The sequence below is a fragment of the Ovis aries genome, chromosome 7 (assembly GCF_016772045.2).
Source record: "Ovis aries strain OAR_USU_Benz2616 breed Rambouillet chromosome 7, ARS-UI_Ramb_v3.0, whole genome shotgun sequence".
Taxonomy (NCBI): domain Eukaryota; kingdom Metazoa; phylum Chordata; class Mammalia; order Artiodactyla; family Bovidae; genus Ovis; species Ovis aries.
Genome location: NC_056060.1, coordinates 57,876,451 through 57,890,208, shown reverse-complemented (window position 1 = coordinate 57,890,208; position 13,758 = coordinate 57,876,451). Strand labels below are relative to the sequence as shown.

The 13,758-nt window shown below is 33.1% G+C and overlaps 1 protein-coding gene across 1 annotated transcript in view; it reads right to left on the bottom strand.

Moving 5' to 3' along the window:
- Window positions 1-13,758, bottom strand: part of TRPM7 (transient receptor potential cation channel subfamily M member 7) — a gene marked incomplete at its 5' end in the record, with an annotated part of 91,028 nt that overhangs the window by 25,781 nt on the left and 51,489 nt on the right. The window contains 6 exon segments of the mRNA NM_001093785.2: window positions 1,662-1,729; window positions 3,709-4,424; window positions 5,121-5,253; window positions 5,914-6,098; window positions 7,158-7,284; window positions 10,593-10,767. Coding sequence (NP_001087254.2) covers window positions 1,662-1,729; window positions 3,709-4,424; window positions 5,121-5,253; window positions 5,914-6,098; window positions 7,158-7,284; window positions 10,593-10,767 — 1,404 coding nt within the window.

Genomic DNA, 13,758 nt, shown 5'->3' with positions numbered 1-13,758 from the left:
TATTTCTATTTTCTTAGGTTTTTTTATGATTTGAATTTTTTTATTAAATTTGGAAGCCACTGAGCTTATAAAGTGATATGAAACAGATGTTTCCAAATTTCTACCCAGTTGTTCAATTTGTGTGTTTACTGACAAAGCATTCCTTTTCTCATTGATTTCTAATTTTACCCTTACTAAATTCTAACTTGTAGAAGTTATTTCAGAGCCATCAAAATGTTTTACTAAATATTCATGTTTCAACTGTACCACCTGTATAGATATTTTAGTATCTAACAACTAATTCCCCTTCATTTTCTTTTTACCTATTCATTTTTCCAGATGAACTTATGAATTTCATTAAACTAATGAGGGTAAGCTGATAAATTCATTTTGTTTCTTTTTAACTATAAACGGGTCACACTATTATATACTTACAAAATTTCCAAACCTCTACCACCCCTCAGAAACAATGGGTTTTAAAATATCACTACCAAAATAACCTATTACTTTCATTAACAAATTTAACATATCTCAAGAAAATTAAACTTTTCTACCTTTGATGCTTTACATTCTTCACATTACAGCTGATTTACTTTGCCAACAGAAAGTTAATCTTCCTTTTGTCACAAAGCAACTCTAATTTCCTTTCTGATTTTAGTTGCTTCTTTTGGAACCAGTTCTAGTTATTTCTTGTTTCTGTTTTGCTTACGTACTTTCCTTGAAATACTCTTTGATGCAGTGGCACATCAATTTTATAGAACCATGTTTGACAGAAATTCTAGTATGGGACTGAACAGTGAACTTCAGGTATCTGTAAAACTCTATACCTTAAAAGCAGAAACATATATATGCATTTTTTCCTGGAGTGGATCTAAAGTTTTTATTAGATTTTCAAAGGGATATAACCCACAAATGTTTAAGAACTCAAAGTCTCTGACCAACATGAGCTAGAACTCATTATTCTATTAGCATAGTTCTTTTTCTCTAAGTAGATTACTCAAAATTGTTAAACTGAAAACATAGCCACCACTTTTCTTGCCACTCACAGAAACTTATTTTTGTTTTTAGCAGGAAGGTATCTGCGCACTTAAAAATTTTCAGCATACTTTGGCTTTAAGCTCATTTAACAAGGTCACTGTTAAAGGTGCAATCTGTAGGGAAACCCTAACGTTTACCATTTCCCACTAGGAAATGTCCACTTATTCTAAATGATTTCCCATATATAACAAGTACTTCATAACAGCAAAATGATGCCTTCAGAATGTGATGATAAATTCTTTCAACTGTTGCTGTAACACCTTGTTAAAGATATATTAAGAGCTCAATGAAGTGTGAGTTAGAGAATAACAGCCTAAGTCAGGGTACCTACTACTAACGATCAAGAGAAGCACAAGTACTAAAAAAACATTTAGGAAGCAAAACCAGCTATACTTGGCTGTTGACTGGAAGGGAGGAGTAAGAGTTCAAGTTTGCCCTCGTAAACTAGAATGCTGACATTATTAACAGAGGCAGGAAATACAGGAGGAAAAGAAATATGTCTACTGAGCTTAATGTATTTCAGATCATCATGATGATGGATGGTCTCTGCTAAAACTGTTTTTACAGAAAAACATGTTTAATTCTATTTTAAACTAAACCCCAAAACAACCAAATAAATTGCACTGCTGTAAGGATTTACTTACAGATAACATTTCTTTTATCTTGTTTGATGTTTCTTTAAACCTCTGTAAATCCATGCTATCTCTGTGTCCTTAAAAGAAAGAGGGAGAAAGATTATAACAAAAAGTACTTGTTTATTTTGATCTATCAAAATAATCTGATTGCCCTATTCAAACACATGATTTACGTTGTGTTCTAAGTAGTTTTGATGGCTCTGCAGTTTTCTGTAGCTTTCCTGATAGTGAAAATGCTTGTTAAAAAGTTGGAGAACATGAGCTCTTCAGTTTATAGTAACAGGATCCTAAGAGTCCTACAACTGATATGAAGTGAATTGCTTAAAATTTAAAAGAAGGGAATAATCATTATATTATCAGAGTGTGTGTGTGTGTCAGTCACTCAGTTGTGTCTGACTCTTTGCGACCCCATGGTCTGTAGTCTGCCAGGCTCCTCTGTCCACAGAATTTCCAGGCAAGAACACTGAAGTGGGTTGCATTCCCTTGTCCAGGGGATCTTCCCGACCCAGGTATCAAACACGGGTCTCCTGCACTGCAGGCAGATTTACCGTCTAAGTTACAAGGGAAGCTTTTATTATCAATAAAAAAGCATTATATATTAAGATGTTTACTATACATATGACACATGCATATTACATATAAATACAGACATTAAACATAAGGATATCTGTATCCATCCCAGTGGCAGTATATTAATAAACAGACTAAAATGTGTTTTTTAAAAATGAAATGGGATATATTTAATGTAGGAAAAATCATCTCTATAAACCACAGTGAACTCAGTCTAGCAGTAATGATCAGCATGCTCAGTACCTAGATAAATCATGGGATTGGCCCTAATGTGGAGACTTCACATAGATGTAACATATTCTCTGAACGATCTCTATACATGTTCAATGACTACGTAAATTCCTAGGCTGGGAAGCCACATAGAGTGTTAAAGACAAGGCTAAGAAGCCATCTCATGGAAAAATTCAAACCCAAAGAGACAGAGGGCCTTCTTCAATCCTAGGAACTCTGGTTATGCCCACAAACAACTCAAGTTGTTTTCTAAGAATTCTCCCTTAAATACTTTTATCTTTAATAATCTAAGAGGAAGGCTGTTAAAACACTACATTCTACACATATCTGGGATCTGGTTAGCTCTATAAAGCATCCTCTCTTCACCTTTTCCTTTCACGTGGCATAATGTCAACATTTAAAGCATAACCTATCATCAAAAACAAAACAAATAAAGCCTTAAACATATAAACCAAAATATTAGTTATTTCTTTCTTCTTGCCTTAACTATCAAGTTTTTGAGCAGCCCCCTTTCCAATGGTACTCTACTTTCTCTCCTCTCATTCACACTATATTTCACTATAATCTGGCTTCTCCCTCCATCACTTCCTTCACCAAAACAGTTTTCACCAAGGTCATTGATATGTTATCTTTGCCAAAAGATATATATTTTCAGTCCTGATTTTATTTGAGGTGAGGTATAAGACTGAATCATTCCTTTCTGAAATGCTCTCCTCTGGGTACATAAGTGGGTTGGCCATAAATACTCATTTTTCAAGCAGAATCTTAGCTTTCCCTATAGTCCTAATTTAAGTATTAGTAATATAACCTTTCATATTCAAAGGTGTACTAGTTTGAATGAAAAACTATATGGTCATCCTATGTATAAAATACTGTTCTTTGCCAGTTACTTTTAGCCTCCTCTTTCCCTTTGTATTTTAAACTCACACATTAAGTTCTTTCAATGAAAGTTGATTATTAAGAGACTATCCTCAAGTTCAAAAGACAGAGTACAAATAAATTTTCCACACAATCACTATCATAGTAAGTTTCACCAAAGAGCTATGTGCTAATATAACAATTACAGCCCAATTCAACCTATTTCCCCTACTTCTGATTCCTTTAAAAACTTCAGGACTATACTCTAAGAAAAGATAGTGTGCATTTTTCACACAAATAATTTTATTAATTGGCAATTGATTTTTATTTCTATGGTGATAATCATAATTAAGAAAAAATACTGTTGATGTACGAATATCAGTTTTTCCAAACTTACCTACAAATGCTCCAAATTCTATGTTATCTCCCTCTGCAGCTTTGGAACAAACAATTTCTTGATCTTTGGTTACAGTTTCCAAGTGGCCTTTACAACTTGGCTGAGACGGTGTACTAACAAAAAATTTGGTTGGTGGGGATGATAGATGTGGTATACTGTTAGATGAATTGCCTGGTTTTTGATTTTTACTAAACATTTTTAAGGTTTCTACTCCATGTATTCTCTGTCGCAGCTCTGGAGGAGAGACAGCACTTGGGAATAAGGCACTGCAAGAGGAACCAGCCTCTGGAATATTGAATTCTTTCCTCTGGGGTATTACAGGTAAATCCTGACCAAATATGTTACACTGGGAATCTTTTTCATCTTTCATAAAAATATTACAAAGAAAAGGATTATTACTTTCAAGACCACCTTGAGGAAGAGAGGAACTAAGTGTATTCACAACACTGTGTTTTTTCCATACAGAAGGTCTTACAGGACCATCATCAATAAGGTTTTGAGCTAAGTGTTTGGAAATGCTCAATTCACGTGTGATTTCATTGTGAACTTTGCTAGCTTCTGAAGCTTTCTGGGCAGTGAGTGTTTTTAATGTATCTACAGTCAGGGCTGAAAGATCTTGCAAATGGCCAATTTGAGAATCTAATGATTGTAATGATCTTTTGATATAGTTGACACGATCTCCAACTTCTTTAACCTGAATGCACATCTGTTCCACTCTGTAATGGAAACACAGGCATTTTACAAATGTTAAAAATTATTGGTTTAGAAATTATTTCTGTAATCTTAATAAATGATATTGGTAAAAAGAAATTTTACATGTACTCAAACAAGGTAAGATATAAAATCTTGTACAGTTATTCATTTATAACAAGGCATACCTTATGTTTAAGAAAAATCCTATTGCTAATCCTATTGTAATAAAAATACAAGATTTCGAAACACGCTTTTGAGCCACAGGCTATTTATTCCCATATCAGAGTAACACAAGAGTATTCAGCTACATATACACAGAACTATTACCATCACTGCAACTACACAAACACCATATACTTTTAGAATGTAGCAAAGCTAATGGAAAGAAACAAATGCTTTAGATAATTAAAGACATAATAATTAAGACATAATTATTTTAAAACATAATTATTTAAAATAATTAAATAGTAATTTTTCTCCACCAACTAGTAAAGAATATTAACTCTTTTCTGCCCCCTGTAACAAGGGTCCAAAAACATTAAGAGACTGACTGACTTACATGAAGTAAACAACTGATCTGTCTCCCAATATATAAAGTAAAACCATTACTAAACTTACTTGTTTGACAAATACAAATTGCACAATGATCATGTAAGAGAGACATAACTAACAGAACCCACTCTGACATAAAATTAGTTATAATTAAAGAGTTTCTGAACCTTTCAAAAGTGACACGAATTCTCTCTTCACTCCCAGAATGAAATTTGTCATCTTTTTCATTAAAATACATCTCAACACACTGCTCTTCAAAATCATGAAGTTTCTTTTGATCTTCTTCTGTTAAAAAAAGTTCTATGGAGGGAAAAGGAAAAAAAAATAAACGAAGACATCAAGATAAACTTTAGCTAAAGAGTTCAGAAGATTATGTAAATCACCTGCAACTGTTTTCTTACTAAAAAACTTATTGTTTCTGAAGCCACAGACAAGTCATTTCTACTTCTTTCTTCACTCACAGTGTGATGTCAGCAGAAGAGTTTCTGGCATTTTCTCCTTTTCTAATTTCCTTTTCCTGTGAAACACCCTTTCTCATCTATCTCTCTCACCTCTCCCTCACATACTCAGGTAGAAGAATTTAAAAACTGAATTGGTAGAATAAAAAGTCACTGTAAAATTTTAGGCAGAGTTTGACTACATCTCATGTAGCGTACAAAATATACTGAAAGTGTTATTCTTTATGTAGCTATCAAAATGGTTTGTAGGACAGCAAGTGTTATGGTTTATATTAGCATTTTAAGAAAACTAAATTGAGATGCCATATCAAAAAGCAAGTTTAATACTAAATTTACTTTTACAGATAACCATATTGCACTTAAAAATATTTTATGCTTAGGCAAATCCAAAAGCCTTTACAATAACATTAACCAATTAAGTCTTCTGAATAAAATTAATATTTATCTTTCAGTATAATACTGGCATGTGATAAAAACATTTGCCTTAATGTACTTTACTTACTTGGTCCATCTGAAGTCTTATCTTTTTTCCTTCTTTTACATATGCAGCAAAAAAGAGAAACTATATGGCTGAGAATGATAAGTGGTGGAGGCAGAACTGGTTTCTCATGATAAGCCATAATGAAATGATAACGTTGGTACTTCCACACAATATTGGAAATTGCCTTCACTTGCAAATACACATTGCTTAAATAACAAAGAATAAACAAACTTAGGTAAGCACATTTTAAAGTTTGAAGTACTAAAATTTTACTGTAATTATGTTCTAAACAAGGATTGAAAGGAGTAGCCCAATATAAAAAAGACTAAAAGGCAAATGAGAAACTGAAAAAAACATATGCAGCAAAAACATAAACATATTGATATTGTTGAGGGTCTTAATTACAAACCCACAAAAAAATAGGCAGAAAATATGATTTTAAGCTTTTAAAATGGTATATAAATGACAAAAACATAAGAAAATATTCAATCTGAAGTAACACACTAACTGCAAATAAAAATAAGACTCTTATGTGCTATAAAAAATAAGCAATCATCAAAAAGATAACACCTGCTATTAGCACAGATTTGGGGAAACAGGCAGATTTTGACTTATGTCTAAGAAGCCCAAAATATAAATATACTGTATAGTTCTACTTTCAGGAAAACACTCTAAGGAAATACATAAGGACTGATCAAAAATTTAACCACAATGTGGTCTTGGGGAAGAAAACATTATAAACAATCAAATGGAGCAATAAAACATACTAGCTTAAAAATCATGGTCTATATCATGGAATACTAGGCAGCCATTAAGAAACTGGAGACGAGTATTTATTAATGTAGGAAAAATTCATGTTCTGCTTACTTAAAAACAGTACACAAAACTATAAGAACATTGTTTTTGAAAGAAAAAAAAATGGTTCATATATGTTCATAAAAGATAAAGATGTACATCAAAATATTAAGAATGTGATTACTGAAGAATTTTCCATTTGCCTTTCTGTTTTGTATATTGTATATGTGTTCCCTGACCATTGAGTAATAAATCCCAAATAAATATTAAATTTATAAAAGAATGGAATGCTGAAAGGTAGAGTCTCAAACTTAGAACTGATTTAATTTTGAAAAAGCATACTTTATTTATAATTGTCAGAAATAATTCTTAGTAGCTTAAGCCTCAGTAAAATTTTGTATAGTTCCTTCAAAAAGAAAACTGTATATTAAATGATATCATTACAATAAGCAGCTGAGTAAAATTCTTACTTGAAAAATGCAATGAGAAGATTGACCATAATGATATACTGTACAAAGAGGTAGACTGCTTGAAGAAATGGAGTCAACCACGTCCCAGGACCACAAATATGAGGGATAGTGGAATCATTTGCACAAACTTTCGAGAGAGAGAAAAAAGAATTAAAACACAGTAATTTAGCAGTTAACTGCTTCTAGTCAGTATTGGTGTACATTTGTTTGAAGGAAGTTTTGATTATGTATAAATCTGTTTCACAGATTCTAGCAAAAGTTTCTGGGCAGGCAGCCATATAAACACAGAAGAATTTTGTGAGGGATGCAGGAGGTACTTTACCACTCTATTCCACACAAGGAAGTGTATTTCCATATTATGTCTACCCTTCAAGGTAGAGTTTAGCCAGAGGAGCATTAAGGAGAATAAAATTCTGAGATTCAGCCACACATTCTATAAGAAAAATAACTGAATCATAAAGAGTATGATAAACTCATAGTACATTTACAAACATGAAGACTACTGAGTTTAGTTTATCATGCCACAAAACAGGGTTGAAAGAATGGTTAAAGTGTCTCTCAAATACACAATGATTAGATTTAATTCCTTGCTTTTTATTGCCTCCACCTGGAATGTTTCTGAAGCTGTAACATACCTGGATTAAGGAAGGGAAGAGCTTTAAAACTCACCACAGAGTTATGAGGAATAAGGTAAAATAAATTCAAGTATGGCAAGGATTAAAATTAAAATAATCATCAATTAGTGACAAGTTTTATACAAATATTTACAATACACTTAGCACCTGGTACTTTCTAAGCATTTTACTTATTTAATTTGGCCTCATCTTGAAGCATGCAGGATCTTAGCTTCCTGACCAAGGATCAAACCTATCCCTCCTGCAGTGGAAGGGCTGTCTTAACCGGACTGCCAGGGAAGTGCTTGTATGCATTTTAAAAATATACACCACTGAAAGTCTCATCATGGCTGTATCATTCCTTTCAAATAAATGGTTTTATGGGCAAACTGATGCATATAGTCCTCTCACTCTTAAAAAAAATTTTGAATCTATTTCTGTTCTATTCGGATAAGTTTGATGAAGCAAATACTCAAGAAAGAGAATGCAGGAGACTAAAAAACTTTATCTAATGCTTTATAACTAAACTAGAACCACATCAGAAAAAGAGCAGACAATAAAAACCTGGAAAAGAAACCGAAAAGGAAACCATTAAACATAAAATTTTACCAGGCTGGTAAAACCTGTTTTAATCAACATCTGGTAACAACTGGTGACCACTATGTTACCATTCCCTGTTCCAATCACCTATAAATAGGTGGGTAAAGAGCAACACAGGAATAGGAAGAGGGAGGAGTAAATTAAGATGGAAGAGACACAAGCAAACTAACAAAAATAAGATTCTGTAACTCAATGCAGAGGTCAGAAGAACATCCCTCAAAGTTTGCATTATCATCTATGTTCTCAAGTTGTCTTCTCATTCAGCTGCTCAGTTGTGTTCTACTCTTTCAAAACCATGGACTGCGGCATGCCAGGCTTCCCTGACCTTCACTACCTCCCGGAGTTGCACCACTCCTTTCAATGAATATTCAGGGTTGATTTCCTTTAGAATTGACTGGTCGATCTCCTTGCTGGCCAAGGGGCTCTCAAGAGTCTTCTCCAACATCGCAATTTGAAAGCATCAATTCTTCAGCGTTCAGCCTTCCTTAGGGTCCAACTCTCATACCTGTACATCAGTACTGGAAAAACGATAGCTTTAACTACATGGACCTTTAACCTTTGTCTGCAAAGTGATGTCTCTGCTTTTCAATTTGCTGTCTAGCTTCATTATAGCTTTTCTTTCAAGAAGCAAGCATCTTTTAATTTCATGGCTGCAGTCACCATCTGCAGAGATTTTAGAGCCCAAGAAAACAAAATCTGTCACTGTTTCCATTGTTTCCCCATGTATTTTGCCATGAAGTGATGGGACCAGATACCCTGATCTTAGTTTTTTGAATGTTGGGTATTAAGCCAGCTTTTTCATTCTTCTCTTTCACTCTCATAAAGAGGTTCTTTAGTTCCTCTTAGCTTTCTGTCATTAGGGTGGTATCATCTCCATATCTGAGGTTATTGATATTTCTCCCGGCAATCTTGATTCCAGCCTGTGCTTCATCCAGCCCAGCATTTCACATGATGTACTCTGCATATAAGTTAAATAAGCTGGGTGACAATATACAGCCTTGATGTATTCCTTTCCTAATCTTGAACCAGTCCATTGTTCCATGTCCAGTTCTAACTGTTGCTTCTTGACCTGCATACAGATTTCTCAGGGGCAGGTAAGGTGGTCTGGTATTCCCATCTCTTTAAGAATTTTCCATTTTGTTGTGATCCACAGAGTCAAAGGCTTTAGCATAGTCAATGAAACAAGACGTTTTTCTGGAATTCTGTTGCTTTTTCTATGACCCAACAGATGTTGGCAATTTGATCTCTAGTTTCTCTGCCTTTTCTAAATGCAGCTTGTACATCTCCAAGTTCTTGGTTCACATACTGTTGAAACCTAGCTTGAAGGATTTGAACATTACTTTGCAAGCATGACATAAGTGCAACTGTGTGGTATTTTGAACTTTCTTTGGGACTGGAATGAAAACTGATCTTCTTCAGTCTTGTGGCCACTGCTGAGTTTTCCAAATTGGCTGGCATATTGAGTGCAGTACTTTATTTTTTATTTTTTTTGAGTGCAGTACTTTAACAGCATCATCTTTTAGGATTTGAAATAGCTCAGCTGGAATTTCATCACTTTCACTATCTTTATTCATAGTAATGCTTCCTAACGCCCACTTGCCTCTTTAAAACAACAGAATAACCTTATGCAGAGAATGTACTGAAAGGTGAATTTTAAAATTCAATAGTATATATTGATACAATCAACTAATCAATTCCATTATGCTTGCCTTGTTTAGACATAGGTAACCTGAAGCCAATTTGAGCTAATGAGGTAAAAATACAGGTTCAATAGGGAGCATCTTGGAAATGGAACATTTTCCCTTGGAGAGAACTACGGAAAACAGTGTCTCTTTCCTCCTGCTGCTAATGAGATAGTCTTAAAATTGTAAAGGAAACCCTTTTTGAATCAGACACTGATTACAGAGCACTGGGATGAAAAAGAACAGGTGTCCTTAGCTATCAGTTTACCCATCACAAAGACACTCTAGCACTTTTTGTTATGTGAGTTAATATATGTCCTTATTGTATAAGCCAGTTTAGGCTAAATTCCATTATTTGTAACTAAAAAGAAAAAATCTAAAATACTTTTTTCAATTAATGTTTATGTTTCTTCTGAGATTAACTAATATATTGTGGGAAGGCTAAGGTTGTAACACCTTAATTTGTGAAAATACACAGTATTACTAAAATGCAATTTTGACTTTAACATAAGATTAATTCGTATACGTTAAATCCTTACCATCAATTTCATAGGCATAAACTTCACCAAAAATCATCCAGTATGGATGAAAAACTATATCTTTAGCAAGAGTCCAAGATGGTGCTTCACGAGGATAAAGTATTGCCTTTCTGGGAACACCAAAACTAAGTAATACAAGAGCCATAATCACTACAATGTAGAACATATTGGCCACCTGTTAAAAAAATGAAGACACTTAGAATACATGGGGATTTATACACACAGATAATTCTTCATCTTAAAAAAGTTTCTAACATTCCAAAAGATAATTTGAATCTTTGAGTTTCTTTTTATTCCTAGCAGTAGCATTTGGGAAATCTCATCACCATATAAGCCTAAACATAAAGGAAATTATATAAAAACTGATCTGTGACATCAAGCAAGTCATAGGCATCATCTATATATTAAACCATAACACTGGCTGAAACCGGAGTCTGCCTATCTCATGTCCATTAAGCCTTTTAAAGAAATACAGACATAATGGGCAGACACAAGGAATCAATTTCCGTGAATGTTCTTCCAATGTACTGAACCCTACCATGGTGCCTTGTCTCCTGGGCTGTGAAACCTTCTAAGAGGTAAATATAACAACAAACTGAATTATCAGTATGTGTGTCTAAAAAGAACTGATCCCCATAACTGGTTAACAAACCCTTCTGCTAGCCAGATGGTTTGCAACTATTTAGTTTCAACAAAATTAAAAAGAGCCTAACTGAGCTATCACATAATAAATCATTAAAAAACAATTTTTATTGCTAAATCACAATGTGAATTCTGACATCATTACTCAGGAATTCAAATAATTAAGTGTAATGCAATAAGAAAACTTTAATTTTTATCCACTTATGTGTACATGTATTTAGCACCTACATATAAAAAAGTGAATGTAGTCTCACTCTAGCAATATGTAGTAATATTCATCCACAGAAAATAATCTAAGGGGAAAATCCCATTCAAAAGACTACATGTATAATAAATCTGTATTTTAATCTACTATGAACTAACAATAATTGTAGTAATAATTTAACCTAAAGTAAGTTATTATAACATTTTCATATATGTTTTGAACAAGTATACAGTGAAACTAGAAATGGAAGGTGAGACTGTGAAAAGTAAAGAGGACAGTAAATCTAGAATAGATGGAGGAATTATAAAACATTTACTTAAATATAATCATTTAGTCTTGATCCTTTAGCTTTAAAACTGTTAGATCTGCTAATAAATCTCCTTTTAAAATTAAGTCAGAGTCCCTGTAATTTGCAATCAAAGAATCTTTACATACTCTCCCAAGATTCAGTTTTTTTACTTATAAAATAGTTAAATAATATCTTAGTTGACCATTTAAGAGCACTACTAAGAGAATGTATGCTTTCAAGAAACAAAATCTTGGGATAAAAGATTTTAAAAGGCAAATAATTCATCAAATCATTATTCATGGCAGTTGCTATAATTTGATATCTAAATATATATCTGTAACTAAAGAAAATGCCTAAATCAAAACCCAAACCTGAAATATTCTAAATTATATAAGGTGTATTGGCTGATGATTCAGAGGTCTTCGGACTTCATACCTTTTCATGTAAAGCCTATTTGACAATCTTAATTCCCCTACTTTTCCTGGAAATACCACTACTTCATGAAATAATGCAAAATGATGAATAGTGAGTACTCTTTTAATGTGACAAATAGTAAACTAGTAATTTTTAACTGGGGAGAGCTGGATACACTCTTCTAGAGGGAAAAACTGTAGTGTGAAAAAGCAAATATAATAATAAAACTCTATATTCAAAAACAGTAAAAAATTTGTTTTCATAATGCAAAGCAATGCAGGTAATCCTGTACTGGATTACTTAGAAGGGTTACTTAGAAGATTAATTTAGAAGACCAATCTTCCAAGATTAAGGAAAAAGGTTTCAAAAATTCTAGGAACAGATTTTTATAAAGGGGGTAGATATTTTAAAAGAATTGAGAAAAAGCATAATACATAAGCCCATTTGTGAAATATAACACAAATAAACACATGTATTCATATACATGTCTTTTCTTCCCTATATATGTCTTGAAGAATGGAAAGGTTTACATCAAATTGTTAACATTGAACATCTCTGGAGGGTAGTCTGTCTGCTTTTGCTAAAATTTTGAAAGTAATTTTAGAACAAGGAAAGAAGTTACTTTCACAAAAGCAACAGAGCATAACAAAGTCTGTCTGAAAGCTATTTATGGCAGGAGTAGGCCCAATACATTTTAGATTTTTTCAGTTCAATGCATAAAAATTGCACATTAAATCTGACATCTATATTTAAAAAACAATCTGCAAGTTGGTTAAGCCTATGAGAAAGAGCAAAATAGTGGGCATATTATATCAGGAAAAGATTAGACGTTCTGGTTATAAATTTTAAAAATAGTCTGGATCAGTAAAGAGAGGAAGAAAGAGTTATCTAAAGATATTAAACCATGACAGTATTTGTTTAGTGACCATTATCTTACAAAGTACATTAATAAGGGACAAGATTAGTGTGGCGAGTTGGAGTCGCACGTGATAAATCCTTCCAAGACTTTTTCAGACTGACCCTCTAGTTAAAAATCATCATAACAAACAACCTGACTTACCTGCTTTCAACATCCACACACTGAAAAGTAACTCCAAAATGATAAGGAAAGACAAAAAAGTATCACCGTACTTCTTTTATAGTAAAGAAAAATAAAAATTTAGGGGAAAAATTCTTCGGTGGTTTCCTTGTATTTTTCTTCTCTAAAGTCCTACTTTTCAACATTCTATATACTTGAAGCTACGCCCTCTCTTCTATCCAGTGTGCTAACAAACTGTACCTGATCATAAAAGAAGTTCCAGACAGGCTGCTCCTTTTTACTCCCATCTATCTCAAGCTTTCGAAGATTAGTTCACATTTCATTGCTTTATAAGAAAAACCTCTACAGACTTTTTTCTTTCCATGAATCCCTATATCTCTTACTTATTAACTTAATCAATCAGCAACATTGATAGTTTACTAATATCTCATATTTCCTAAAATCCCTTATGTAGGACAGGTTCCTCAAGCTAGATTATATAACTGTTAAAAATGACAGGACTCATAAAGTCAAAAAAGAAAAATGTGATTTCACAAAGTTCAGGGACAATATCCTAATACCTTTGCACTGTCTTGCA